Source organism: Papio anubis, chromosome 9, assembly GCF_008728515.1.
Source record: "Papio anubis isolate 15944 chromosome 9, Panubis1.0, whole genome shotgun sequence".
Taxonomy (NCBI): Eukaryota; Metazoa; Chordata; class Mammalia; order Primates; family Cercopithecidae; genus Papio; species Papio anubis.
The window spans coordinates 4,510,079-4,535,617 of NC_044984.1; the positions used below are offsets into that span (position 1 = coordinate 4,510,079).

At 38.5% G+C, this 25,539-nt stretch overlaps 1 protein-coding gene across 1 annotated transcript in view; it reads right to left on the bottom strand.

Moving 5' to 3' along the window:
• Window positions 1-25,539, bottom strand: part of C9H12orf4 (chromosome 9 C12orf4 homolog) — a 51,064-nt gene that overhangs the window by 7,680 nt on the left and 17,845 nt on the right. Inside the window, exons 7-11 of the mRNA XM_003905825.5 lie at window positions 17,489-17,595; window positions 16,776-16,973; window positions 15,775-15,903; window positions 10,176-10,250; window positions 4,996-5,198 (exon numbers count right to left, since the gene is read on the bottom strand). Coding sequence (XP_003905874.4) covers window positions 4,996-5,198; window positions 10,176-10,250; window positions 15,775-15,903; window positions 16,776-16,973; window positions 17,489-17,595 — 712 coding nt within the window. The remainder of the gene's footprint in view (window positions 1-4,995; window positions 5,199-10,175; window positions 10,251-15,774; window positions 15,904-16,775; window positions 16,974-17,488; window positions 17,596-25,539) is intronic.

Below are 25,539 nucleotides of genomic sequence, written 5' to 3' on the forward strand. Positions count from 1 at the left end.
ATGGTCTGTGTTTTATAATTCCAGTGCTAAAAGTCTTTGTGCATCTGTTTCTATGTTCAGTTGTTTCTGCTGATTCTCATTCATGGTATCTAATTTCATTAAGGACCTACGTATTCACTTATGTTAAACATTTTATTCAAGAACCCATATGTAGGAATAAATACTATTGTATAACTGAGTATTTGTATCATCTTAAAATATTACTCTAAAACCAATCATTTTTTGAAATACTATGATAGTAATCAGAATCAAGGAATTAGTACTATTTATACTGGTTTAATGAAGCACTCATTTTTAAATATAAAAAAGCATTTTCTGACAGTAACTTGTCTTATAATCTAGAATTTACTGACATCTATGATTAGCCTTGAATTATTTCAGGCTAAGGTCAAGTCTAAACACCACTAGTCACATGAGGACAACTAATGTGAACTCTAAGCATAGAGTTTATTGAAGGGTTAGTTTTGAACACCAACAAATAGAATACATATTATTCCAATGCATTAAAATAGGATACTAATGGTAATAATGAAAGATTGTAACACAAGTTAAAACAGGGATGGGTTAAATGGTATGACCAAAAGTAGGTAGGGGAAAAGTAATCAAGTTCATTGTCCTACTTGTCCAAAGATCATCACATTTTCCTCATTAATACCCTGCTTTCTTGCTTTTTGTATATGTGGGGTTAATAGCATGGTCTAGAGCAAGTATTTGTGATACAAATTAAGAACTTCACACTTTTCAGAATGGTGTGAATTAATGACAGAGTTTTATCAATGCTATTTAGAGAATATACCAAAATACCAACCTGTGACAGGACCCCAGCAAATCTTTGAAGTGATGGACATATTTTAAAAATAAATTTAATTCTCAGATGATATAAACTCCATATTCAGTATACTTGAACTTAATGACACTTAGCAGCGTATGACTCTAAGAGGAAACTAGACAGCTACCTGTATATGCATGTGCACGCACACACACCCAACCGCCCCCCAACACACGTCTGAGTTGCTTCCAATCTTCCAGGTCCCTCCATAGAGACTCCACCGTAAGTTTAAGATAGATGCTTGCAAGAGTTTTTTAATCCTGTCATTTTGTCTCTGACTAAAACCAGCACCAAAAAGAATGGTTTTGGGTACTTAGAAAAGGTAAACTGTAAGCTTTAGGATTCAATCATGTCATGACGAGAATGACTTATTGAATGTCATCATGAGTTGTGGTCAGCAGTTTCACAAGGAGCTCACTTCTGGAAACAAATCTTAGTATATATGATACAGTAGATGGTATAGACAACATAGTGGGCCAGGTAACAGTACAGAAAGTTTTCGATCGTAAGTTCTAAATAATGGAAAAGTGACTAAATCATAGTGACATGCCTGTGAGAATGCACTGTTAGAGAAATCCAATGAAGCTGGAAGGCTCATGTGAAACATTATAGACTTTATAACTGGCCACGAATTGGGCCCTACTGTCACACTCTAGATGACAAGTGCACAGAAGAGATTCTACACCTACGAACATGAACTTAAAATCTCAGTTCTGACTACAACTGAGACAACGCCTTCTGTCTAAAGCTCATGGTTACTCAACTTGAATCCTCTCATTAGGGTAAGGCTGAACTGCAGAGTTAGCCAGTATGTTCTTTTAAGTCTTCACTGTATGTCTTGGAATTTAGATATAAGAATTATCATCTGAGTTTATGCACCAATGGGGAATATTCCACGATTATTCTTTACTTCTCAAGTATGTGCCTCTGAGGTACTTGAAACACCTGTGTTAATAAGTTTCACAACCCTTATCAGAAGATGAGAAATAGTTTGGCTTTATTCAATATAACAGCATAGGTATAACTACTTTGAAGAACTATTTGGCAGATCTACCAAAGTTAAACATAAACATACCCTGAGACCTAACAATTCTATCCCTAAGTATATTCTCAACAGTAGTGTCAAAAGATGTCTATTGGAATGTTCATAGCAATACTACTCATAATAATAAAAATCTGGAAAAACTACCCAATTGTCCATAAATAGAATGTATAAATAACTGTGGTCTAGTCACACAATGAAACAATAAAAAACAACAACAGTGAACAATCTATAACCATGCACAATATTATAGACAGATCTCACAAACATAATACTGAATGAAAGAAGCCAGATATAAGATAAACAGCAAAAGCAAGCCCAACTAATCCATAATTTTCGGGATGAAAACAGTGGCTACCCTTGAGGAGGGAGTGTGGGTTAAGTGACTGAAAGGGAGGTGGCTGCTGGGGTGCTGGTCATGTTCTGTTTCATCATCTGCATATTTGTTATATATGGGTGTTCAGTCTACGAAGAGTTGAGCTGTATACCTATGTGTACCTTTCTATATGTGTGTTATACTCCAATATAAAAGTTAAAAACAACAAAATCTTCATTAGTAACAACAGTTACAAAACTAAACAATTTGGTAAGCCCCAAATTATTCAACAAGTTAACAGCAAAAATAAAAGCAAGTTGAGAATTCAATATTCTTGCTTTGTAGCTTCATTCCATAAGACTGACTCCAATAAGACAGTATCTTGAGATCACAAAGATCTATTGAGATAAAACGGATAGTATGTCTTTCTTCTTGCTGATAGGTTATTTTTCCTTTATCCTTTTTAAACTGCAATTAATTTCTATAGCTCTTTTATCTGACATAGGACATGGGCTATTTCAGTCATCTTCATTTTCTTACAACTTCTAACAACTCTGTTAGAAGAGGAAAATGACACCTGAAAATGCTTTGGGATCCTTGCACCAAAGCAAAAACAAGTATTACCTCTATATCCTGTCTAGTGTCTGAGTTTATAAACTTCTTGACCTGAATGGATGTTTAAATACAACAAATGGGAGAATCATAGCTCAATATACTTTTGTGAATTAAATTGGACACTTTGGAAACAAACTTAATGTTCTGCAGCTGGCCTTCCCAATTTAAAACATGTAACTTTTGTAACATTGTGGGAGAGGGAATGCTAGTAGTATCAGATGTCTGGAAGTAAATCTGAACTTAGTGACTTTTGGAAACACTGTTTTTGAGGTTGTTTCCCACCTACATAAAACCATATTTATAAACTGGTTAACCAGGAGTCCAGCTGCAGGAATGTTTGGATGAATTCCTTGTGGTAGGAATTCATCATAAACTTTGTTGCTCCCAAAGACCCTTTTATAGATAAACTAGTTAGTGATGATGATTTAACAATAGCTAAAAATTCCTGATGGAACTAAAACTTCATAAAGCTACGGTGGGGAAAAAAATGTTTGTCCATCTCTCTTGATACCATATTAGGTATGACTGAGGCTACAGAAGTGAATGGAATGAGAAATTAGTAAGTCTGATGAAGCTTTCATAGGACTGTGCCAGGATTCTCCTAATCCAAACAACAAAGTGCCTGGTAAGAATATACCAGCATAGATTATAAATGGGAAGTCATTTAAAATCACCCTGTCTCGGAAGGACAAGAATTATTTTTTTGTGTTTATATAGAAGCAGACCCCAACCTTTCTGGCTCCAGGAACCAGTTTCACGGAAGACAATTTTTCCACAGACTGGAGTTGCGGGTGAGGGTGGGGACAGCAGGGATGGTTTCAGGATGAAACTGATCCACCTCAGATCATCGGGCATTAGATTCTCACAACGAGCACGCAACCTAGCTCCCTCGCACACGCAGTTCACGATAGGGTTCACGTTCCTATGACAATGTAATGTGGCTGCTGACCTGACAGGAGTCAGAGGTCAGGCAGTGATGCTCGCCCTTTGACGCTCACCTCCTGCTGTGTGGCAGGTTCTTGGCCTGGCGGTTTGGGACCCCTGTTACACAGGATCCAAAATTTAAAATGAGGCCCCTGTAATATAATGAGTCTAAGTGAGGACTTAGTCTAAAAAGTAAAACATAAAATCTTTTATACTGTCCTTTACAATGTATCATTTTTCTTTTGGTAAACAACTATACATAATCAATAATCAAACTTCCTTCCTGACAATCACCATCTCCACTTCCTAGTCAGCAATTTTTTTAAGAGATACAGTTTCACCATGTTGCTCAGGCTGGTCTTGAACTCTGGGCTAAAACAATCTTCCTGCCTCAGTCCTGGGAGTAGCTGGGACTACAGGTGCCAATTTTGCTTTTCAATAAATGCCTCCTCAAAACAAGCAGGCATAGAGTTGCTGATAGGAGTCCTTATCACCAAGTTGAACACTGGCTCTCCTATGACTTGTCTGGACCTGTTTGGTTTGAGGCTCATTTGTTTCTCCAGACTATGTAAAGTTGAATTTTAGTCTTTGTATTATTTCTACAATGTATGCCTTCTAACCAGTTTCTATGTGGGTGAAGGAAGAAAGAGGAAAACCAGTCATGGGAAGAGACTGTTAAAAATTAAATTATAGTACACAACAAAATGGAAGAATGATTATGCTACATCTTAATTGCAGAACTGTATTATCTAAAAAGAACCTTTGAGAAAAATGTTAAATGAAGGCTGGTTTCTTCCTGTCATCTAGCATCTCTTTCCATTACCTATTAATGCACACTCAGAAAATACAAACTAATTTTCATGGCAGCCTAAGCCAAATATATACGTGTATGTAAATCTAACACTACTTAAGGCAAAAAAGAAGAAAGGGGTAAGAAGAGGGGGAAGGGGAGAGGGAAGACAGGGAAGAGGAGGGAAAAAAAAAGGAGGAGAAAGAGGTGTAGAGGCACATATCTTATCCAAAGCTAAATATTATTTTGATTTTCTAGTCTATTTACTATAGGACAATGCTATAGTTCTCTGAACATAAATGATTAAGGATTACTCACCATTTTGTATTATATGTCACTCAATTCTACTAACCAGATAGGAGATGCAAAAATCCATTAGTTTAAAAAAACGTAAAGTGAATTATTATACAATACTGAGGGTTAAATCAATATTACAATTATGTTAATCATAAAATTCCAGGATTTTTCTATCTGCTTACCTCTGACATATCATGTACCAGCAAGAGAGGAATGCTTATTGTTGTGATGTCATGGGTACAGCAAACTTTGAGTATATTTCGGAGTCCCATAATGGCAGGATCACGAGCAGTGATGTTTCCCGATTTCACATGGTCATCCACACAAAGATGGAAAGCAACATGGATTTCTGAGAGATTCGAATGCCGTGTAATATAAAATTCCCCTGTGAACAAGAAATACAATTATGATTATCAAATGCCTAAGCCACATTCATCAATGGGCTTTATAAATAAGTAATTGGCAATCAATGTGCTGAACTAGTGGGGTGTATCATGAACATTTACCGGATTCAGGAATCAACTGTGATTACTGCTCCTTAATTCTCAGAGAGAGGGTAATGAAAATAAGAGACAATAGCCAATTATGCAATAGGCTCATAAATTGGCATGAAGTGACCACCAAGTAGTAAATAAATCAAATAAGTGCTCATCTTTATTTTGATGTAAATGCCTAAAATGTCAAATTGATTAATTAATTAATGTATTTTTAGATGGAGTCTTACTCTGTCACCAGGCTGGAGTGCAGTGGCACAATCTCGGCTCACTGCAACCTCCGACTCCCTGGTTCAAGCAATTCTCCTGCCTCAGCCTCTTGAGTAGCTGGGATTACAGGCACGTGCCATCACACCCAGCTAATTTTTGTATTTTTTTGTAGAGATGGGGTTTCACCATGTTGTCCAGGATGGTCTCCATCTCCTGACCTCATGATCTGCCTGCCTCAGCCTCCCAAAGTGCTGGGATTACAGGCATGGGCCACCACGCCTGGCCTAAAATGTCAAATTTAACATATAAGAAAGGTTACTTCTTGTGTCTGTGCCCTAAATCTGCTCTTCCTCATCTCAACTTACGAGACCAATCTGTCCAGTTAGTTGCCCAGGACAGAAAGATAGATGTCCCTAATTCCTGTGCTTTCCCTCAATGCCTAACACCTCATCCACAATCCAACCTACCACCAACTATTTTCAGTTCTATCTCCAGAATAGCCCACATCTGAGTATTCCACTTTTATTGGTGTCACCCCAGTTCATGCTACTGTAATTTCTCACCTAGGTTTTTGTAATATTCTCTTAATTGATCTCCTTACTCCCTGCTTGTCCACCTACAAACCAATTCTTCATGCAGCTATGACTTAAATATGTATCATATCCCTCCCCTACTTAAAATCCATACTCTTTATCATGGTCTAGAACAACGGTCCCCCATGGATGGCACCATCCATCACCTGGTAGGAACTGGGCTGCACAGCAGGAGGTGAGCGCCAGCAAGGGAGTGAAGCTTCATCTGTATTTACAGCCGCTCCTCACTGCTCACATTACAGCCTGAGCTCCACCTCGTGTCAGATCAGTGGCGGCATTAGATTCTCACCAGAGCATGAACCCTACTGTGAACTGCGCATGTGAGGGATCTAGGTTACGTGCTCCTTATGAGATTCTAATGCCTGATGATCTGTCATTGTCTCCCATCAACCCCAGATGGGATCATCCAGTTGCAGGAAAACAAGCTCAGGGGTCCCACGGATTCTACATTACAGTGACTTGGGTGATTATTTCATTATATATTGCAATGTAATAATAATATAAATAAAGTACACAATAAATGTAATGCACCTCAATCATCCTCAAACCTCCCCAATCCCCGGTCTGTGGAAAAACTGTCTTCCATGAAACCGGTCCCCGGTGCCGGTGCCAAAAAGGCTGGGGACCACTAGTCTAGCAGGCCAAGATGACTTGGACCCTGCCTCTCTCTCCAGTATCTTCTTGTCTCACTCCTTCGTCACTCCAGTTACACAAGCTTTTGTTCCGTTCTTCAAACATGCAGAGCTTGTTCCCAATTCAGGGCTGCAGCCTGGAGGGCTTTTCTCCAAGATTCTCACAGGGCTGACTTCTTTTCATCAATCACATCTCAGATCAAAAGTCACCCCCTCAGAAAGGTCTTCCTTGACTATCCTATCTACTAGTGGTCTCCTCCACCCTTTACTCTTTCACCTTATTCAGTTTTATCTTCTTCTTAGCACTGAAATTCTTTTGTGTACGTATTATTTTAAAGAGACCACTGTGTACATGCCATAATTATAGGAGTTTTGTTTATCTTCTTCAGTGTTCTATCTTTAGCAAGTAGAACAGCACCTGGCACGTAGAAGATACTCAATAATTATTTATTGAATGAATATTTTAGGCTGAACGCTGGAGCAGTCTTTCTCAAACATTAAAATCCATGCTTCCTACCATCACTCTTTTTTCTGTGTAGCCCCACAAGCCAAGAAAAATCTCATCAGCTTGTATTTTCTGTAGTTCCTATCAATATAAAGAAATAAAATAGAAAGCATAGGATATGTTCTTACCAATACATATACCTCAGTGGAAATTCGGGTAAGTCCTTCTAGGAAAGGTCTGCATATCTCTACTCTCACACTCTTAACCTCTGCCCTCACACATTCTGCTCGCCCTTGCAGCAACGTCATTATCTCAGGATCTACTTAGAAACATACGGTACACTTAAAATACTTAATATACTTTAGCCCTATGGTTAACATTTCTAGTTACCAGTGTGCATCAGCTGTATCCACAGATGCCTCTGACAGGTCCCAGGCAAAGGTCTTTTATTTTTTATTTTAACTTGAACGAGATAAAGGAATTAGATAAACAGAGAAGGAAATTAAAGAAAGGACAGCAACAGATATATCACAATAAACTGGATAAAGAGAAAGTAAAAAAGAAAATTGGTGAGGAATAGTTTAGTTATAATTTTCTAGGAAGGCAACAAAAGACACAGACTGCTTATCAGAAACTCAGTGGACTATGTGATAAGACAGTATCCTTCTGGCCCAGTACAGTGTATTACCTTCTAAACTGCTACTGATTATTCACAGGATGGAAGTCATAGCTTGAGATATGGGCCATGATCCAGGAGTGTGGCAGGATGACTTAGTGAACAAGTCAGGTGCTCCTAATCCCCAAATTGGCACTGCTTTCTTTGACCTTAAATGACTTGTTTCTTGGCCTAATTTTACCCATTAATAAAATGGGGGCCGTGGGGCTGGCAGTAGTAATCAAATTAATATGCTATAGTAGAAAAAGGACTAGATTGGATGTTAAGAAGATCTGATTTCTAGCACATTGGCTGAGTGATCTTGGGCAAATCAATTCAACTTATTGATCCTCTGTTACTTAGTGTATGAGATGGGGAAAATAATGCTGATTGCTTTCCTTACAAGGTTATGAGAATTAGATGATGTAAACTGGAAATATTTAGATCATTATTAAGTAAACTATAACTGGCTTACAAGTATATAAATAAAACTGTTTTTCTTTGCAATTTAAAAATTAAAATAAGTTTTGATTTAGATTTTTTTCATCTCCTGTAAACATCCTGGTTGTGTAGGTATACTTTAACTAAATGGAAATTAATATGCTATTATCTCTAACTGAATACTTTAATATTCCTCTTCTGACTCAGACTTATGATATATCCTCCTGATTTGGTTGTAACACAGAGACAAAGTATACAAATAAGATAGTCCTTGTTATGTTCTGTGATACAAACACTACTAAGGGTCATCAGAGAGAATTCAATCAGAAAGAGGACTGAGAGATTGAATTGCCAGTTGTTCAACAACCTATAGGCTTTTTCCAGAAAAGACTAAGAAAGGAAATACATACAGCAACAAACAGTTATGTTTAAAAAAACCAGACATCGGTTCTTCCAGAGTAGAAATAAGATTGGCACATTTTAAGAAAGCCACAAAATATGGATGATTTAAATTGTGGATCCATGAAGAGAAATACAATAGATCCTTCATTGAAGGTATTTTTAAACGAAGAGGAGGATGGTTTCCTGTTCCACACAGTGGAGGAAACAACACGTGGTGATTCTAACATTATCCACTAAGGTGGGATAACTGAAGGTGGAAGGAAATTTCGAGGCTGCTGACCACAGGCTAACAGACAGGGCCCGACAAGATGGATACCAGAATTGGGTATAATATTTGCTTAGATTAAATGTAATGTGTTCCAACTGAGTGACAGTGGTTTATATACATATACATATATATACACACACATATACATATGTAATGTGACCTACATGTCAAAGATCTGGGGAAAAAATGTGATAAAATTACCTTAAAGGAGAATAAAAGACCATCAAGAGATGGCTATTTCTGAAACTGTAAAATATACCACTTACTTAAAAAATTTTATAAAGTATACAAATAGTCCTTGTTATGCTCTGTGATATAAACACTAAGGGTTATCAGAGTGAATTCAATCAGAAACAGGATTGAGAGACTGAATTTTCAGTTGTTAAACAACATATTTAAGAATAATAAAGGAAATAAAATGGAAAACAGAAAAATGTAAGGGGAAATGAAAATAAAATTCTAAATAAGATGACCCATTTTCTTTATATTTAAGTTCAACTGTTTATATCTCTATGTACTATTGTTTATATTTCACTTGATCTTAGCTATAAGGCTGAGAAGTGTATAGTTAATATTTCAGAGTAAAACTTATTTTTTGGTTTATTTCTTAAACTAAGAAATAATGTATAAGAGAAAATTTGCAATAAAAAACAATAAAACTTATGCAACTTCTTGAGCAATTTTTCTTTTATGGATCTAGAAAAAAGTGAGTACTAGTATAATATTAATAATTAAGTTTTAGGCCAGGCATGGTGGCTCACGCTTGTATTCCCAGCACTTTGGGAGGCTGAGGCAGGTGGATCACTTGAGGTCAGGAGTTCACGACCAGCCAAGCCAACATGGTGAAACACCATCTCTACAAAAAACACAAAAAAACTAGCTGGGTGTGGTGGCGTGGGCCTGTAGTCCCAGCTACTCAGGAGGCTGAGGCAGGAGAATCGCTTGAACCCGGGTGGCAGAGGTTGCAGAGAGCTGAGATTGCACCACTGTGCTCCAGCCTGGGCAACAGAGCATGGCTTCTCTCAAAACAAACAAAAAAATCAAGTTTAACATTGGAAAACATCTGTGAAAGTGTATTATAGGGGTACAAAGTGTTGTTTCAAAGTGATATAATGACATATACTAAAATCATAGATTTAAAACACAAATTCCTATGGTGTGCATTATAAAACATTTTTTTGGTATAAGAAAACAGTAATTTAAAATAAAAAAAAATACTTACCAGGTAAAACATTTAAATAGTTCCTCTCAGCATTCTTAGTCTTATCATCATTTCCTCCATTTTGGTTTCCAGAATCTATTCATAAGACAATGCAATATGAAAGAACATAACAACATATGAGAATATGTTACTATAACCACTCCCAAAAGAATCACAGCAACAGCAAAAATTCACTAAGGGCATTTATGTGCCAGGCGTTCTGCTACATGCTTTACATGGATGACGTCATTTAATTCTTACAAAATCTCTATAACCACAGCCCTGGGAGGTAAATCCTACTACTATGTCCATTTTATGTATGAGGAGACAGAGGCTTGGATGGGTTAACTAACTTAACCAAGCATGCACAGGTAAGTGGTGGAGCCAGGTCTTGAATTCACATACTCAGATTCTAAGTCCTATGGTATTAACTATGCCAGTATCCTATTTTTCATCTGGGAGGTTCAGGGCACCAAGTTAACCACATATAAAATAACTTCATTAGGTAGTTGTGGTGTGGCCATCTTTATTTTTAGAATCTGAGTCACTGTTGTTGATATAACTTGTTCAGGGTTACAAACAAACGGCTAGTGGGACTAGGAATCACTGTATATTCACCCCATTCCTCAAATTTATTTCTTACCTGATGCTATATACAGTTATAACAGATAGGTGAAACTGTTTCAAATGGAACATTTTTTTTTTTCAGATATTTAACAGTTTTTCTTCTTTTTTGAAGGCATGCTATTTCTTAGAAGAATAAATGTTGGTAAAATAAACATTATGATTGAAAATACATTATAAAGATCGAATGCAAATCATTTTACATATATATTTTAATAAAAGAGACATCTGAACTTTATAAGAATTCCATCAGAACTCACAAAGGCAAACTGAATATTAGCCTTCATATTAGCTGTCTTTAAGAGGTTGCATATTTATTCCAATTAAAAACTATTTTGGAATCTATTTGGGAATGGCTTTTAGCATCAGAAAATCACATGAAAACAGATCTTCAAACAAGTAAACAGCAAATATCAAAATATTATAATTTTAAAAGAGATCTGAATAAAAGTAACAATATTTTTATCTAGTGACTACTTTGATAAATTGATTTATAACACTGTACTTCATAAATGCACACATTTTATAAATCAAGAGTCAGAGAGATAGAAGGCTCTGATGCTAGAATCCATATTTAATGAATTATCGTTTGTAATACAGAGCCATGTGATTGACAGGCTTTGAATAAATGTCTAATCGTAGCACAGATTATAAGGAACAATAAAGAAGGACTCTAATGTTGTTCACAGGGAGTATGAACAAATAGAATCTCTGTTAAGTAAACAAGAGAGAACAGTTCGTAGTCCGTTTCCCTTTCCATATTTTCATGGCAATGCCTTGTTTAGTAATAGCAAGAAGATGGCCAGTTTTATTTTTTTTAAAACGTATATAAAATGTACATAAACATTTTTGGCTTTTTATCATGGACCAAAGAAATACAAAGATGTTAATATAACAACCATAGTAAGAAAAATAATGGAATGTCTTAGAATAAACAATTGCATATCAGGATGTAAACGTGCAGAACAAATACGTAGGTGTGCACAGAAAAAGATGGAGAAGGTATTTTCACAAAGTTCTTCTGTAACAACATGCAGCTTTCTTTAAGAAAGTCTTTTATAAACCTACTTGCATCACTGACTCACTGAAACCACAAAGTAGTTGCTTGAACAAGAACAAAATAAAGTCATGATATACATGCACTGCCTTAGCCATATGTGGTTTAAAAACTTCCTGTCATTGACTGCACACTTTCTATCTCTCATAAATATACTTAGAATCCTCCTCCTCCTTCCACACCTGTCATGATCTCAATCTTCACGCTTTTAGTCACTACTAAGAATAATGTTAAAATGTTTCTGATCACATCATTGCTAGTTTGTATGAGAAGAAGGAAACTATTTTTACGTAATATGGATATGAGTTCTTTTGGCGAGGGTTGATAAAAGTAATAACAACTGGTAGAAGAAGAAGAGGGTATACCAAGATATTCTGAAAGGTTTTGTTAGGATATACTTCTATAGGGATTTTCTAATACTCAGCTGGCTCTGTTATATATAACACATATTGCCACAGCAAACCCTCAACTGCCTTTAGTGGGAATATAAACTGGTAGAAATACTACACAGAGTAATTGCCAATGCTATGAAAATTATAAACTTTAACCTGGGAATTTAGGAATCTCTTCTGTAGATATGCCTACTGCTCACACACATGCACATTTATTCATATGCAAGGTTATTTACCATTACTAGGCATCACTACTTATAACAACAAAAAATAAGGAATAGATCAAATGTCTATTAGTAGGGGACTGATTAATAACAGGATATCCTGCAATGGACTACTATGCAACAGCATAAAAGCATGAGGATGGTCTTTATGGACTGATACGAAATGATCTCCAAGATAAATTACTCGGTGAAAAAGGCAGAGTACAGAATAGTGTTACGTAGAAAGCGGCCATTTATGTAAAAAAGGAAAATAAACAAGTACACGCATACGCTTGCTTATACATACATAAACATCTGTCTGCAAGGGACATGTGTGATAGCACTGGCTGCCTCTGAAGAGGGAAACTGGATGGCTGGGAACAGAGGGACACTTTCACTGTATGCTCTTTTGTATAGTTTGAATTGTGAATCTTCAGAATGTTTGACCTATTTAAAGAATGATTAAAAACATATAAACCATTCTTTTAAAGTTTATTGAATAAAGAAACTGTAGTGAACCCTAGTCAAGTTATGACTAGATAGCCACATTCTAGCTACAGGAGAAAGGAAAGAATTCTATAATTTCTGGGAGAGAGGAAGATGGGAGAGGGGAACAAAGACCCTTCAGAAAGGTCTTCCTTATACCAAGCAAAGATACAATATCTCTCTGCTACTGTACAACAAAAATACATGCACCTGAAATACTATAATGGTTTCTTTTAAACACAGCAGGTGAAAACAAAGACAAGAAAGAAAGAAAAAAGCATTCAAAAGTACCAAACGCAGATTTAAAGGAGAAGACAGCCCCAATTTTAAAGCCTACCATGTTTTATTTCCTGGGCACCAACATCAGGTTTTTATAAGAAATAATAAAAATACTGGCCAGGTGCAGTGGTTCACGCCTGTAATCCCAGCATTTTGGGAGGCCAAGGCGGGTGGATCACATGAGGCCAGGAGTTTGAGACCAGCCTGGCCAACATGGCAAAACCCTATCTCCATTAAAAATATAAAAATTAGCCAGGCATGGTGGTACACACCTGTAATCCCAGCTACTCAGGAGGCTGAGGCACGAGAATTGCTTGATCCCAGGAGGCAGAGGTTGCGGGGACTGAGATCGCACCACTGCACTCCAGCCTGGATGACAGAGTGAGACTCTGTCTCAAAAAAAAAAAAAAAAAAAGAAAAAAAAGGAGAAATAATAAAATACTGTGTATGCATTCAAGCCAGACAAGAGGATGTTTGTGATTTTATATCTGTGATATATGAAATAAAAGAAAAACACAACTTAAAACATTTGAAATGACTATTACCCTAATATTTAGGTCCTGACTAAACAAACCAATGGTACCAATTTAATTTACAAAGAAACCACTCTTTAAACTTTCATTTTTCAATTAAAAAACAGCTAAATTACTCTGGGATTTGAGCCAGAGATTTTTCTTTTACCTGACTTCCCTTAACCCTCTTCCTATGTATAGATAGAAAGCTTTTGAAGAAAGATGCCATTAACTTTTCAATAGCTTTAAAAACCATTTCCAGGATGGAGGTTTCTTAAAAAATTAAAAACAGAACTATCTTATGATCCAGCAACTCCACTTTAGGGTATATATCCAAAGGAAATGAAATTAGTATCTTAAAGAGTCATCTCCATTTTGGCACTAGTCGCAATAATCAAGATATTAAAAACACACCTAAATGTGCACACATACACAAACAGGCACATAATGGAATATTACTCAGCCGTAAAAAAGAAAACCCTGCCATTTGCAACCACATGGATGGACCTGGAGGACACTAAGCATCCTGGAGGATGCTAAGTGAAATAAGCCAGACACAGAAAAACAAATATTATATCATCTCACTTATACATGGAACCTAAAATAGTTGAACTCACATTGGTAGAGAGTAGAAGGTGGTTACCAGGGCTGGGGTGGGGGGAAATGGGGACATTTTTGTCAAGGGGTACAAAGTTTCAGCCACACGGATGGATAAGTTCTGGAAATATAATGTATGACAATGTGACTATATTTAACAATATTCTAGTGTATACTTGAAATTCATTAAGAAGGCAGATCTTAAGTGTTCTCACCATGGACACAAAAAAGTGGTAACGATCTGAGGTAATAAATATGCTAATCCATTTGAGGTAATTATTTTACAATATCTGTGCACATTGAATCATCAAATTGTATACCTCAAATATATACAATATTGTCAAATATATCTCAATAAATTAAAAAAATTTTTCCTGTAAATTTCCTAAATACAAAGAATGTTATGTTATGGATAAATATAGAAAAAGCAGTCATTTGAGGATACAGAGTTTTTTTTTTTTAAGAACCAAAAATAATTCATTTAACTGACTTCATGCTACTTAAGCCAAAGATATAACATACAAAAAGTGTATATTTTGTGCTACCTTTTAGTCTACGTTTCCAATCCCCTCTGTAGTAATAATTACGTCCACTTTAAAGATATAGAACTTGGATCAAAAGATCACCAACTTTCTACCAAGTGCCTACTTCAAGTATAACTATAGTACTGAAATTTAACAATAGTTTTCACCAAGAACCTTGAAGAAAATCATTCCCTTAAACAAGAAAATTAGGCACAGAGTTCAAGCTTCTGAAGATCTGGATTTATATCCAAAGGAATAGAAATCGTTCTATATAAAGATACATGCACACGCATGTTCTTCGCAGCACTGTTCACAATAGCAAAGACATGGAATCAACCCTAATGCCCATTAATGATAGACTGGATAAAGAAAATGTGGGACACATACACCATGGAATACTGTGCAGGTATAAAAGGGAATGAGATCATATCCTTTGCAGGGACATGGATGGAGCTGGAAACTGTTATCCTCAGCAAACTAATGCAGGAACAGAAGACCAAACACCACATGTTCTCACTTATAAATGGGAGCTGAACGATCAGAACACATGGACGCATGGTGGGGAACAATACGCACTGGGGCCTATTGGGAGAAGGGAAGAACATCAGGAAGAACAGCTAACAGACAGTGGGCTTAATACCTAGGCGATGGGTTGATAGGTGCAGCAAACCACCATGCACACGTTTACCTATGTAACAAACCTGTGCATCCTGTACAGGTACCCTGGAACTTAAAATAAAAGTTGAAGGAAAAAAAAAAACCCCCAAAACCAAAAAATATTTTGATGTTCTTTTTAAAGAAAAAAAAAAACTTAAAAAAATCTTAAATTTTGTTTTTAATTTCCCTCTATCTTCCACCAATATAATTTTCTATATGATCTTAATAATGATCCATATACTATTACAGTGGTTACAGACAGAATGTAATAAAAGTGAGTTTTACCCACCAAGTGATTCTTTCAACTTACTCCTGCGCTGGGTTCTGGCATAAAGTACCACCTGTTGGACAACTTCTAATTGCTCTTCAATTCGGGGAAAATGGAAGTCAGTGCATTCTTGGCAAACTGTGGCAAAATCTAAAGGACCCAAAACATTTACAAACTTCTAAATGCAAATTATCAAATATTTAGTATTTACTTACAATGAGATTTAGTAGAAACAGAAAATAATACTTATTTTTCTTAAGATTTCTTATACTTGTCCTTTAAACAATTATGCCTTAAGTTAGGGCACAGTAATTTTATTTTGATTAGAAACTTAACCTCTCACTCACTCAAAAGAGTATACAATTAAGAGACAAAGAAATGTTAATTCCAGGTCTTCTTTAAATAATACTTTGATCATAATCCACCCCAAAAGGTGCTATAAAAATACAAGAAGGTTCTTATATTTATGAGAGGAAATAAATTCTACTTAAGCTTCTTTCAAAAAACAGGTATACATTTCATATATTTTATATATTTTACATTTTATATATTTACAAATTTAGAAATAATCATAAAAAGTGAGTTTTACTAAGAGGGAAGGTAGAATTTTACCTAGCAAATTTAAGAGGTAGGTTATTTAAAAAAAAAAATATATATATATATATATACACACACACACACACACACACATATAGATAGACAAATGGAGGAGCTAAAAATCACCAAGCCAGGATTTGCTTCTAAACTGAAAACAAGTGACTGCTCTTTTTGTTTTACCTTGTAATGAGAATTCTATAAAAACATTATTTATAATATAATAGCAAAGAAAAATAAACATCATGAAGCACTCGATCAATGCTACAGTTTGAAATAAAATAACTATGGTTGGGTATGTTTGTTTGGTCTACTTGAATGTCAAGGTGATTAAAATTTTTTTTCAGTTTCCCCATAATTCCTTTCTTTGTAAGAATAGTGTTACAGCGTGAGATTTAACAAAATAAACGTGTGTGATGTTAACTTACCTCTTTTAATACCACTATATGAATTAATTCGATTATCTACTAGTAAAACCAGGCCACAGAGAGATGTAGAATAAAGTGACAGCGCTGTTTGGAGCCGATGAAGTTTCACACCACTTCGATGATTTCTTTTATGCTTACAGAAGTCCAGCATATCTGCTCTCAGCAATCTCAAATTATGCATGGTCTTTAACTGGGCTCCTGGGGGTAGGCAATAGTCCAGGAAAGATACTTAAGCAGCTGCAAAAAGTCCAGTATAACAGGATGCGAATCTCTATGGCAAGAATCCAGATAAATCCGTGCTACAAAATAATTAAAAATGGGCCTTGCAACTTTCCATTTTAATGACTATTTCAATTTAATCTATCTGAAAAAAACATTATATAAATATACAAAACTTAAAGCCAACAAAATATAGTCTTTCTTAAAGCAAAACATAATTTGGAATTAAAAATAACATAGGTACACTCTACTCGTGTTAGGGATTTTTCTCTTACAGCATATAAAAAAAGTTTCAGTGGCCAGGCACGGTGGCTCACGCCTGTAATCCTAGCACTTTGGGAGGCCAAGGTGGGTGGATTGCTTGAGCCCAGGAGTTCAAGACAAGCCTGCGCAACATGGCGGGACCTTGTCTCTATTATTTTAAAAAACTAATAATTAAAAAAAAGTTTCAGAAGTTACAATAAAATATAACTGGAAAAAGTTAACACACTTACCTAAGTGAATGGTAAAACTTTCTTCTAACTTTCTCTGTTCCTCATAAATCCTTCCAATTGCTTCTACAGATTCTCTGAACTGACTTGGCTGAACTTTAATTTCCTCACTAAAAGTAATAAAATTATTGATATACTTTTATGTTTGTCAAAAACTTTTCTTAAAGGAAAGCTTTATAATGAGAGAAAACTGAACAGCTGAAAGTCTTGCTAATTTCTTCCTAAACTCATCCTTAATCCATGGTGACAAGTAAGACCATAAGCACCAATAGGTTCTAAATTCCCACTTGTTCTTTCATTTCCTCACAATGAATAAAGCAGATTATTACTTTCAATCATTATAATGTCAATTAATATACTGCCATTTAACATTTTTAGCAGCCTAAGAGAATGATTAAATGAAGCAATTAACTTTTACTTTAAAATCACATTATATTTTAAAATATATAATACATCCTATACCAGGGCTAGCTCTAGGCAAAATTAGAAAATAGACAAAGTGATAGCAATAAAAATTTAAAGTCAAATAAAATAAATAATAAAAAAGATGAAGTTCATTTTGATGTATACACATCCTTTATTTTCACCATTTCTTGTTTTTTTTTTCGAGACGGAGTCTCGCTCTGTCACCCAGGCTGGAGTGCAGTGGCCTGATCTCGGCTCACTGCAAGCTCCGCCTCCTGGGTTCACACCATTCTCCTGCCTCAGCCTCCAGTTTGTTTTGTTTTTTACCTCCAACATTCTCCTCCTACTAAACTGCCTTTCTCTTTGCTCTCCTCTTTATAGTTCCTGAAAAGACTTCCACAAAAGAGCAATAACTATATCATTGTTCAATTCAAACAGTGGTATGCTGAAGATGACACAAGTCTGTACGAGTCATCCATTTCCCTAAATTTTTGGGGCTAATCCCAATAGCCCCATTAGACTCAATGACTGACTTCATTAGTAAATACGGTAAATTTAAACCTAGCCATACAATCTACAACAGGGGACCCCAATCCCCCCCGTACTGGCCTGTTAGGAACCGGGCCGCTCAGCAGGAAGCAGCAGGTGAGTGAGCATGACCACCTGAGCTCCACCTCCCATCCGATCAGCGGCAGCATTAGGTTCTCATAGGAGCGTGAACTGTGTTGTGAACTGCACATGCAGGCAATCTAGGTTGTGTGCTCCTTGTGGAACAGTTTCATCCCCAAACCCTCCCCGCCTCTCCTGGAAAAAAACTCTTCCGTGAAACTGGTCCCTAGTGCTCAAAAGGCTGAGGCCTGCTGATCAACAAAATCACACCTTTCTGGAGTCCATCAGATGTGTGATAATAAGGCAACCTTGTAAACTGAATTCCACACCGGGACATATCCCTCCAAGGACGGACAGGACTTATAAGGAGTTTCGTCTTTGTTAGAGCATAGCTGAAATAGGGTGCTGTCACACAAGCGGGTAAAAAGAAAGCAGCTAAAATTGTAACAGATTCTTGAAGGCCAAGTGGGCTAGCATATCAAGCTAGAATAGGGTTGGAGCCACAGACATAGGAACTTGCAAACTCTTTTCCATTGGCCTCCATCAGGTATTTCCAGAAAAGACCAAAGGCAGGAGACAAAAGAGCCTTCTCAAGGGCACAGGCAGAAATGCTGAGAATTAAGATACATGAGGCTTGACCAAACTAGGAGCTGACAAAGACAACAGAGAAGGAGAAGAGTTGAACAAAGTGACCTTCCTGACCCCCAACTATGAGCCTAGATTCAAGTAACAAGTCTGCTGCTGGGAGGCAGAGGAAAAGGATGGAGACAGACTCCACTCTGCAGCTCTGGCATGCGAAGACTGCTGAAAGCAAGGGATGGAGCAGAGAGACAGCGAAAAATCCTCCTGGACCCCCAAGTGCAATTCTAAGCACAAAGTAGCACCAGTAGAAAATGAAGCCTGCAGTACATTGAAGGTCCTGATAGACACGAAACCAAACTGGGATAAAAGTGGAATAAAAGACTACACACTGGGTACAGTATACACTGCTTGGGTGATGGGTGCACCAAAATCTCAGAAATTACCACTAAAGAACTTACTTGTGTAACCAAACACCACCTAAAGAACTTATTTGTGTAACCAAATACCACCTATTCCCCAAAAACCTATTGAAATAAAAAAATTAAAAAAATTTTAAAAAGAAAGCCAGAAAGTCTAAACATTATATGAAAGCAAGATCTCTAACAAACTTGCCAAGCATTTTCAGATTTCTCCAAGCATCGTTCCAGTGAATAAGCTAATAAAGAAAGTCTAATGCTAAGGGAAAAAAAAAAAGAAACCAAACTTACCTCAACTGCTAATAATAAGATGTGAACAACCTTCACATTAATACGGTTCATTCCTGGACGTAAATACTATTAACCTCAGTCTCTTCTAATACCCACAATATCCAGCATTCAGTTAAAAAAAAAGAAAAGAAGAAAAATAGGCTGGGTGCAATGGCTCATGCCTGTAATCCCAGCACTTTGGGAGTCTGAGGTGGGCAGATCACGAGGTCAGGAGTTCAAGACCAGCCTGGCCAACACGGTGAAACACCGTCTCTACTAAAAATACAAAAATTAGCCAGGTGTGGTGGCGTATGCCTGTAATCCCAGCTACTTGGGAGGATGAGGCAGGAGAATCGCTTGAACGCAGGAGGTGGAGGTTGCAGTGAGCCAAGATTGCGGCACTGTACTCCAGCCTGGGAGACAGAGAGAGACTCTGTCTTGGTGGGTGGGTGGGTGGCAGGGAGAAGGAGAAAGAAGAAGAGACACCCAGAAAAGCAAGAAGACGACCCAACCCACTGTCAAGAGATAAAGCAATAAACAGAAACACATTTAGAAAGGATCCAGATATTGGGACTAAAAAAAGGGACTTTCAAAAACTATAACCAGCATGTTAAAAGATCTAGTGGAAAGGTAGACAACACACAAGCAAGTTTAGCAAAGAGCAGAAACAAAGGGAAATACTAGAAAGCAAAACATGGTATCAGACTAATGACCACAGATCAACTCATTTTATAACGCCACCATTAACCTGACACCGAAACCAAATTAAGATGTTATAAGAAACAAATAAACAAACTATAGACCAACATACATGCATAAATATATGAGTTGGTGGATATATGTCATATACATACATATGTGTGAAACAATACATGTCATGACCTATATGTAAAAGCTAAAACAACAAAACTTCTAGAAGAAAAAATACAGGATAAAATCTTTGTGATCTTCCATTAGGCAAAGATATCTTAGACAAGATAGAAACCATTTAAAAATACATAAATTGACCAAGCACAGAGGATTTTTGAGTAACAAAACTACTCTGTATGGTACTATAATGGCAGACACATGTCACTATACATTTGTCTAAACTGACAGAATATACAATGGCAAGAGTGAGCCCTAATGTAAACTATGGACTTTGAATGATTTCGTCAATATATGTTCTCAATCACAACAAAGGTACCACCCTGCTGGGGGATGCTGATGATGGGGAAGACTATGCATTTGTAGGTCAGGGGGTAAATCTTAGTACCTTCCTCTCAGTTTTGCTGTGAACCTAAAAATACTTTGAAGAAATAGTCTTTAATTGATAAACTGCACTTAACTAAAATGAAAAACTTAACTCTCTGACAGACACAATTAAGAAAATGAAAAGACAAGCCACAGAGTGGGAGAATATATTTGTAAAACACATTATTGGATGAGGGACTTGTATCCAGAATATATAAAGAACTCTCACAGCTCAATAAGAAGACACATTTTTCCAGCACATGAAAAAATGTTAACATAATTAGGCATCAGGGAAATGCAAAGTAAAATTATAGACATCACTGCAAAACATACTAGAATGTCTAAACAGCAATATTGAGTGCTGATGAAGATATGGAACATTTGGAACCCTCATACATTGGTGGTGGGAATGCAAAATTGTACAGTCACTTTGGAAAATAGTCTGGCAGTTTCTTCTGAAGTTAAATGTACACTTACCATATGACCAAGCAATCCCATTCCTAGGGGAGAGGGATTACATATTTATGAAAGAGAAATCAAAACACCTGTTTACACAAGACCTGTTCATGAATGTTTATAACAGCTTCATAATTGCTAAAATCTGGAAATACCCCACATGTCCATCACTGAGTAAATGGATAAATAAATGGATGATAGAGTATTACTGAGTAATAAAAAGAACCACTGATAAACACAACTCAAATGAGTCTCAAAAGTATTATGCCACCTGAAAGAAGCAAGATACAAATTGCTACACACAGTTTGATTCCATTTATGTGACATTCTAGAAAAATCAAACTACAATGAAATAAAACTACAAAAAGGGAAATTCTGTATCTTGATTGCGGTGATGATTTTATGACTAAGTTTGTCAAAATTCATCAAACTGTACACCTAAAACAGAAGAACTTTAACTTTATGTAATTTATTCCTCAACTGACCTGACTTTAAAGAAAACAAAGCAAAAATAAATTTAAAAATACTACTTTTATCAATCTCATATAGGAGTTCCACATATAGTTGTGTTGAAAACAGATCTCTCCTGCTCAAAGAAACATCTATCAAAAAGAAAAGCAAAGTAACAAAGTCACAATAAAAACATTATTTCCTAGGAATACCTGATTTTTAAAACCAGCAGCAGCTACAGGCCAATATTTATGCAATGAAATTGATTCTAAAGATTGAATTTCTGAAACTCTAGCAGCAAAGTAAGGGATAACTTTTTTTTTTAAGAGACAGTTTCTCATTCTTGTTACCCAGGCTGGAGGGCAGTAGCATGATCATGAAGGGATAACTTTTACAGCAAAAAGGCTTTCACAGCTTCCTTAAATCAGTGGCTTTCAATGTTTCTGACTACAATATATAGTATACATTTTACATTTTGGCTCAATATGAAAGGAGCTGGGCACATTCCTCAGCCCCCGGGCTCGAAACCCCGGTTTCCAGTACAAACACCACCTGGAAAGTCTCGATAAGGAGACAGCCGCTCAAGGTTACTGGTGCTGGAGCCAGCACTTTTTTTTTTTTTTTTTTTTTTTGAGACGGAGTCTCCTCTGTTCACCCGGCTGGAGTACAGGCCGGACCTCAGCTCACTGCAAGCTCTGTCTCCCAGGTTTATGCCATTCTCCAGCCTCAGCCTCGGTAGCTGGGACTACAGGCTCACGGGCCTCCTCGCCAGTTTTTTGTATTTAGTAGAGACGGGTTTCACCCCTGTTAAGCCAGGATGGTCTCCGGACCTTCCTGACCTCGGATCCGGGCCTGCCTCGGCCTCCCAGTGCTGGGATTACAGGCTTGAGCCATCAGCGCCCGCCTCAAAGAATTTCGTCCCCTCAAAAATCCTCGGGCTATAAAAAGCAAACGCCGTGATGATCGGGGCCCTTGTATACTGTAAAGGGGAGGGACCAGGTCTGAACTCTGTGGTAAAAAATCTCTGCTTGGCTTTGACTGGACTCTGGGTGGTCTTTGGGGAACAAAACAGTCTGGGCATAATATCTGGGCTCGGCCCAGGATTCCCCAAGCCCACTCAGACCCCTGGTCAACGGATTCAAGACCGATCTACTGATAGGTGAGCTGGCTCTGCCTCGCTTTTGTCTGTCTGTGTCTGCATGTCTGTTCTGAAATCTGAATCTGTGACTGGGCGAGGTCTGGAACTGAACTGGCACAGTCCTGGCGTGATCTATAGACAGCCAGTGGAGACCGGAGATTCCCGCTCTCTTTCTGATTTAAATTCGATCTGAGTTGCCGGAACGCCGCTTATGATCCGGCAGCAGCTGCGCTGGCTATCTGAGTTGCCGGATGCTCGCTGATCCGGCAACAGCTGACTCTTGAATTGCCCGTCCCTCGGTGGGCCGGCGGTCTGAATTCGCCCCGGGTCCTCGGTGCGGCCGCTGTCTGACCCGTCTCCCAGTACCCGGTAAAGGCTTTTCATGGTCTGAATTGAAGGTTCTCGTCCCCGGTAGCGCTATGGTCTGAATTGCCCCGTCCTCGGGTGAAGCGCTGGCGGTCTGAATTGCCCGTCCCTTCGGTAGCGGCGCTTTGCGGTCTGAATTGGGCTGGCGCGGTCCCCGGCTCCCGGCTCGGCGCCGCTCCTCGGCTCGTCCCCGGCTCCGGCTTCCAGCGCCGATTTCTTTACAGGGGATTCTAACCCACATTCCTTTACAGGAAGAGACACAGAAAGTGAGACTGGGGAGAGGGAAAAAGAGAAAGTAAAAAGGGAAATCGGAAAGAGAAAGGGGAGGAAACGGCAGACGTGGAGAGTCAGAGAGAGAGACAGAAAGAGAAAGAGACTGAGTGTAAAGGAGAAAGGACACGGGATGACAGAGAGAGAGAGAGCGCGAGCGAATAAGATAGAGACTTAAAGAAAAGACCCTGTGAGTCTGTCAATCAAAGATTTGGACAGAAACGGAAAAATTAGAGAGAAGGATAGAGGGAGGGAGCAGGTGGAGGGGAGGCGGCCGGCACCACGGGCCCGCTAAAAAAAAAAGTAACTTTGAAGGGCTGGCGGGGCGGACGCGAGGACGCACTTCGCGAACTAGCCCCCCCCAGCCGCCTGACTCCACGGTGGCTTTACCCCTTCGGGAAATAGGACCCCCAGATGACACAGGAATCCCCAGGCTCCAGTACTAGCCATTCTCCACCAGTGATCTGTATAACTGGAGGACTCAGAGTGCTCGGTTTTCAGACAACCCCAAAGATTTACTGGCTTTACTGGATAGTGTCATGTTCACCCACCAGCCCACTTGAGATGATTGTCAGCAGCTCCTCCGAATCTTGTTTACCACGGAAGAGCGAGAGAGAATACAGGTAGAAACTAGAAAGCTGGTCCTGGGGTACGACGGTCAACCGACTGCCAACCCCGACCTCATAAACGCGACCTTTCCTCTGAGCAGGCTGGCGTGGGACTACAACACGGCAGAAGGTAGGGGACAGCTACACCTTTATCGCCAGACTCTAATGGCAGGTCTCCGGGCAGCTGCTCGCAAGCCCACTAATTTGGCCAAAGTATATTCTACTCTATAGGGAAAGACAGAGAGCCCAGCCACCTACTTAAAAAGATTAATGGAAGCTTTTAGACAGTACACCCCCATAGATCCAGAGACTCCAGGAATTCAGGCAGCTGTTGTAATGTCTTTCGTAAATCAGGCAGCCCCAAATATTAAAAAAACTCCAAAAATTAAAAGACTCGGAAGGAAAGCGGATTCAGGACCTCCTTCAGATAGCCCAGCGGGTTTATAATAACAGAGATACTCCAGAGGAAAGGCAATTTAAGGCCACTGAACCAAGGTCCTGGCAGCAGTAGTACAGAAAAAACATCTACAGCCAGAGTACACCCAACCTAGGCGGCCCCCCCAGGCATGATAATCTGAGAAAAGACCAATGTGCCTACTGCAAGGAGGCTAGCCACTGGGTAAGAGACTGCCTTGCTGCTGCCCAACCTGGACCTGGACGCCCCACTCCACGACTGCACCGAGATACTAACTCAGTTGCACGGAGTTCGAAAAGACCTGCAGGACCGCCCACTTCCTGATGCCGACCTCGTCTGGTTCACTGATGGGAGCAGCTTCATGCATCAGGGCCAGAGGTACGCTGGAGCGGCAGTGACTTCAGAGACTAAGGTAATCTGGGCGGAACCCCTGCCCCCGGGGACATCAGCCCAGAAGGCCGAACTAGTAACGCTCACCCAAGCTCTTACCTTAGGGGCGGGGAAAAAGCTGACAGTATATACAGACAGCCGATATGCTTTTGCAACGGCGCCTATACACGGGGCCATTTACAGGGAGCCGGGGTTACTGACGGCGAAAAAAAAAAGAAATAAAAAAACAAGCAAGAAATCCTAGCCCTGCTAACAGCCCTATGGAGGCCAGAAAAGTTAGCCATTGTGCATTGCCCAGGGCATCAGAAACTAACTACTCCAACTGCTCAAGGCAACTTTCTGGCGGATCAAACTGCAAAAAAGATGGCGAAGGCTCCCAGCCAACTCCTTGCACTCCGGCTCCCTGACCCGGGCCCCCGGGACTTGCCATATTTCCCTGATTATTC